Genomic DNA, 5,759 nt, shown 5'->3' with positions numbered 1-5,759 from the left:
TGCCAAACACATTCTTCTGTTTGGAAATAATTTCTTAGAAACAACTTGAATAAAACTATGATAAATAAAAGTGCATTACAGAGAATGAAACAGAATAATGAATACTGAAACATCTGATAATTAAATACAATTTATTGGAAATAAATAAATAAATATAGGATGGAAAAAGTTCCAATATACCATATAAAAGTTAAATGATTTAGCTTAATTTAAAAAACACTTAAGTTAAAAAATAGAAAGGCAATCAGACCAAATTTAACAATGAACAAAAGGGGTTGATCATGGACATGGATTTTCCATACTGTATTATGTGATGAGATTATGATGGTTGTTGATACACTATGGTTACAAAAGTATGTGGACCCCATCAAATTAGTGGATTCGGCTATTTTAGCCACACCCGTTGCTGACAGGTGTATAAAGTCGAGCACACAGCCATGCAATCTCCATACACAAACATTGGCAGTAGAATGGCCTTACTGAAGAGCTCAGTGACTTTCAACGTGGCACCGTCATAGGATGCCCCCTTTCTAGCAAGTCAGTTTGTGACATTTCTGCTCTGCTAGAGCTGCCCAGGTCAACTGTAAGTGTTGTTATTGTGAAGTGGAAACGTCTAGGAGTAACAACGGCTCAGCCGCGAAGTAGTAGGCCACACAAGCTCACAGAACGGGACCGCCAGACGCTGAAGTTGTAACACTCACTACCGAGTTCCAAACTGCCTCTGGAAGCAAAGTCAGCACAATAACTGTTCGTTGGGAGCTTCATGAAATGGGTTTCCATGGTCGAGCAGCCGCACACAAGCCTAAGATCAACATGCGCAATGCAAAGCGTTGGCTGGAGTGGTGTAAAGCTCACCGCCATTGGACTCTGGAGCAGTGGAAACGCGTTCTCTGGAGTGATGAATCACGCTTCACCATCTTGCAGTCTGTTTGACGAGCAGGTGCCCACATACTTTTGGCAATGTAGTGTAGTTGATGCACACTTGTCAATTCACCAGCTATTGTGTCTATTACCTTACTAAAGCATTGGTTCTTCTTACACAGAGAGAGTGGTAACACAAAACAGTCGGTCACACCACACACTGACCTACACAACTTCACAGTTTAAAAAAAACACAGCCTGAACACATCAGGTTGAACACCACCGACAAGCCCCATTTTAACCTTAATCAAAGTACACTTATCAAGAGTCAACTCTAAGTTATTCTCTACACTGAATAATAGATGCTGAATGTATTATATTAGATCAATCTTATGTAAATGTGAACAACCTAATTGGCACATTTCCAATTACATTCTTAAAGACAGAGGATAGCACTTGTATTGTGCACCATGTGAAAGACAAAGACAGAAAGGGAGGATATGAGGAGCCAGATAGAGGCTGATAGAGGTCACAGACCAAGGAAGGAAGACATTTAGAGGCAGGTTAAAAATTTCACATGAGTTTAAAACACATATATTGCCCATGTTAATATAATAATACTATTGAGGGTGCCCCGATTTGTTACCAGATACCCCCCTAATTCAAAGCCTCTTATAGAGGGTGAGGAGAGAAAGCAGAGATGAGAGGTGCTAAATACAGGATCTCCTGAACCAGTTAACCTCTACTCAGCTAGAAAATAGTGAACAAGCGGACAATGGAGCTGACATTCTAGACTTCTAATCTGTCTCTCAGCAAACTAAAAGGATTTAGAGCTTAATCTAACTAATTTACTCAGAGACTGGTTTACACATGACTGTTAAGGGGCATTCACACAACTGTTCCCTTGCCTAACTTGTCCACCAGTTTGCCCAGGAGGTGGTGCCTTATTGCTGGTAGTTTCCATATTGACTCTAAGGGAGTGGGAGGTAGAAAAGAAAACACATCTTTAGTCATTTCAGGTCAGCATGAGATGGGGAATACTTTTGTTCATTAATACTTTCACATGATTAAAAGCAACCCATGGGCATCGCCATTGTGGTAATTTGCGGTGTGAGTTGCCCAATTTACCCAATGTTTGGTTGGACAGCACCGTCCTCCTCAAAACGTGGGGTCGGGGGTAGCTGTAGCTGTACCTGTTCGTAAGCGTAGGGCCTCTGTGTCTGTGCCCCAGGGGCAGCCTGGGAGGAGCGGTAGGAGCTATACTGCTGGCCCTGACCCTGCTGGTACTGGGAGTACTGGGACAACGCACCCTGACCTGGACCTGGAGACCAAATCAGTCAATCAACCAAGTATTCAATCACTCTGGCAGATGTAACAGTAAAACAATCATCTTCTCAAAATACCAATTTACTGATTTAATGTTCAATTCCCAACCATCCCAACTATCTGCATCAACATGTCCATAGCAAAACATAAGCAAGTGCGCACCTGTGTGTGTGTTCCTTACCATAGCCCTGTTGCTGTGTGCTGTAGCCCTGCTGTGAGGGGTACTGTTGTTGGCTGAAGGGCTGCTGCTGACCTGAGCCATGCTGGTACTGGGCTTGCTGCTGACTGTACTGGGAGTTGCCTGGGGGTCAGAAGTAGGGATGTAACTACTTCAAGATTTACTTCAGACTTGTATTAAGCGGACTGTAGTTCCTCGTGGACAGATGCACATAACATAAATAGTATCTGCTATATTTTACTTATGGGTGTCTGAGATTAGGCCTAGTGTGGCAGATAGCTAGCAGCTACAATACTATCACAACCTTTATGCTTATTAGGCATGAGTCTGATGTGGTTAGGGAACATACCTCCTTCGTAGTAGTGCTGTGAGGACTCGTCAAATGGCCTCTCATAGCCCTGTTCGGCGTAGGACGACTGTTGGTAGGAGTACTCGCCATGACCTGGAGTGGGCAGGAATGAGCACATGCCAAAACCACTCTATTATAAACAATGTGGGTCCTCACACATATGGTAGAGAGCTTGGTCCTCTCACAGTTCATAAAGCTTATACATACATAGGTGTGAACCCATAAGATGACAAGGGCACAAACAGACATTTGTGCCCTTCAAATACGAACTCACATTTAAACATAGCACACACAAACACCCTACAATCAGTTGGAGCTTTGGGAAATCTCTGGTACCAACTGCAAGTTTAGTTACACCAAAGGGGAACACTATTAACAGAGACACACCGGGAGGTAACAGTTCTGGGACCAACCTCTGCACTTTGCCATAACAATCATAATCCATCCATATTATGACCGTACAAAAGACTCCCATTAAACTCCCACATGAAGATTAAGAAAAGACAAGAAGCCAGAGGATTGATATATTGAGTTCAGCGCTGCAGTATTACTTGAAGACAGGGCAGTGGGATAACACAGACGGGATGGCATGTATATGTGTGTGTGTGTGATTGAGATGTCTGAAAGGTGTGTATGTGTTTGGAGTGGTTGTGTGTGTGAGGGTCAAGGCTCTGAATGATTACCATCAGGGTAATACTGCTGGTTTATGGGCTCACTGGAGCTCTGAGTGTGTCCATACTGCTCTCCGTAGAACTCGTCTTGTCCCATGTACTGCAGTGCACATCCTGCAAGACAGGCGACACCAGGATTGGTTAATCAGCTGGTCCGACCAATGGGCCTCTGTTGGTGACTAAAGGAGGCTGGGCCAGGGCACTTTAGCAGTTGGAGAGTTGGAGGGGAGTGTCTGCGTGTATGGTTTTACTATGCTTCTGGGGACCAGAATTCCTCACAAGAATAGTAAACAAGAAAAATTCAGACAAGTGGGGACATTTCACCGGTTCCATGAAGGAAAATTACTATTTTAGGCTTGGGGGTTAGAATTAGGGTTAGGAGTTAGGTTTAGGAGTTAGGGTTAGGGGTTAAGGGTTAGGTAAAATAGGATTTGTGATTCAATTGTTTGGTCCCCACAAGGATAGTAAAACAAGTGTGTGTGTGTGTGTGTGTTGGTTCTTCTATGTTTGTGGGGACCTTAAATCCCCCAAAGTCCCCACAAGGAAGGTAAAACAGGGACAATTCTTCCTTGTGGGGACATTTCCCACATCCCCATGAAGACAAAGGCTATTTTAAGATTAGCGGTTAGGGTTACAATTAGAGTAAGTGGTAGGTTTAGGGTTAGAAGTTAGGTTTAGGGCTGGGAATAGGGGGGCGCTGTTTTCACTTTGGAAAAAATCGTGCCCAATTTAAACGGCCTCGTACTCTGTTCTAGATCATACAATATGCATATTATTATTACTATTGGATAGAAAACACTCTGAAGTTTCTAAAACTGTTTGAATTATATCTGTGAGTAAAACAGAACTCATTTGGCAGCAAACTTCCATACAGGAAGTGAAAAATCTGAAAACGAGGCTCTGTGTCAGGGCCTGCCTATTCAACTGGCTTTTATTTATCGATCTGTATGCACTTCATACGCCTTCCACTAGATGTCAACAGGCAGTGGAAGGTGGAATGGGGTGTCTAGCTTGATCTGAGGCCGAACAAGAGCTTTTGGAGTGACAGGTCCGGTATTTTCTTTGTCTTCGACGGCGTGCGAGGGACCTCGACATTGTCTTCTGAAAAGCGTTCGGTATACACGGCGAATATCTCCGGCTCTGATTTTATTTGATACATATGATAATAACATCATAAAGTAGGTTTTTTCAACCGAGTTTTATCAGTTTATTCAACGTTTATTGGGACTTTTGGAGTTTTCCGTTCTTTGCGCCAAGAGAGGATGGGAATGTTAGCAACCTTGGCTAGCATTGTGCCGTGAATTCGACAGAAGAAATGGACATTCTAAAACCAAACAACAATTTATTCTGGAAATAGGACTCCTTGCACAACATTCTGATGGAAGCTCAGCAAAAGTAAGACACAATTTATGATGTTATTTCGTATTTCTGTGGAATATGTTCACTCCAACAGGGGGTAGAATATGTGAGCGCTGTCTCACAATAATGCTTTTTGTATGTTGTAGTAAAGTTATTTAAAAAAATCTAACACAGCGGTTGCATTAAGAACCAGTGTATCTTTCATTTGCCATACAACAAGTATTTTTATGTAAAGTTCATGATGAGTTCTTTGGTCAGATGAGGCTTCCAAAATATCTCCGGACATTCTGGGGAAATGTTGCTACGTATTCACAATGTATAACCACGATTTGCAGCTCTAAATATGCACATTTTCGAACAAAACATAAATGTATTGTATAACATGATGTTATAAGACTGTCATCTGATGAAGTTGTCCAAAGGTTAGTGATTAATTTTATATCTATTGCTGTTTTTTGCGAAAGCTACCTTTGCGGTGAATAAATGCGTTTGTGTGTTTGGCTATTGTGGTAAGCTAATATAATTCTATATTGTGTTTTCGCTGTAAAACACTTAAAAAATCGGAAATATTGGCTGGATTCACAAGATGTTTATCTTTCATTTGCTGTACACCATGTATTTTTCATAAATGTTTTATGATGAGTATTTATGTATTTCACGTTGCTCTCTGTAATTATTCTGTCTGCTTTGGTGCTATTTTTGATGGTGGCTGCAATGTAAAACTATGATTTATACCTCAAATATGCACATTTTCGAACAAAACATAAATGTATTGTATAACATGTTATAAGACTGTCATCTGATGAAGTTGTTTCTTGGTTAGTGACTAATTTTATCTCTATTTCGTCGGTTTTGTGAAAGCTACCTATGCGGTGGAAACATGGTGAAAATATGCGGTTGTGTGTTTGGCTATTGTGGTTAGCTAATAGAAATACATATTGTGTTTTCGCTGTAAAACATTTTAAAAATCGGAAATGATGGCTGGATTCACAAGATGTTTATCTTTCATTTGCTG

The 5,759-nt window shown here is 41.4% G+C and overlaps 1 protein-coding gene across 2 annotated transcripts in view; it reads right to left on the bottom strand.

Moving 5' to 3' along the window:
- Positions 1-873: 873 nt before the first annotated feature.
- LOC120060758 (calcium-responsive transactivator-like) overlaps positions 874-5,759 on the bottom strand; it is an 11,176-nt gene continuing 6,290 nt past the window's right edge. The window contains exons 3-6 of one of the 2 annotated variants that reach the window (XM_039010171.1): positions 2,715-2,807; positions 2,369-2,488; positions 2,055-2,182; positions 874-1,832 (exon numbers count right to left, since the gene is read on the bottom strand). In XM_039010171.1, coding sequence (XP_038866099.1) covers positions 1,806-1,832; positions 2,055-2,182; positions 2,369-2,488; positions 2,715-2,807 — 368 coding nt within the window. In that variant the 3' untranslated portion in view covers positions 874-1,805. Of the gene's footprint in view, positions 2,183-2,368; positions 2,489-2,714; positions 2,808-5,759 lie in introns of both variants that reach the window. The other variant, XM_039010170.1, reaches the window with a different exon arrangement.

The sequence above is a fragment of the Salvelinus namaycush genome, chromosome 16 (genome assembly GCF_016432855.1).
Source record: "Salvelinus namaycush isolate Seneca chromosome 16, SaNama_1.0, whole genome shotgun sequence".
NCBI classification, from domain to species: Eukaryota; Metazoa; Chordata; class Actinopteri; order Salmoniformes; family Salmonidae; genus Salvelinus; species Salvelinus namaycush.
This window is presented reverse-complemented; position numbering and strand designations above follow the sequence as displayed.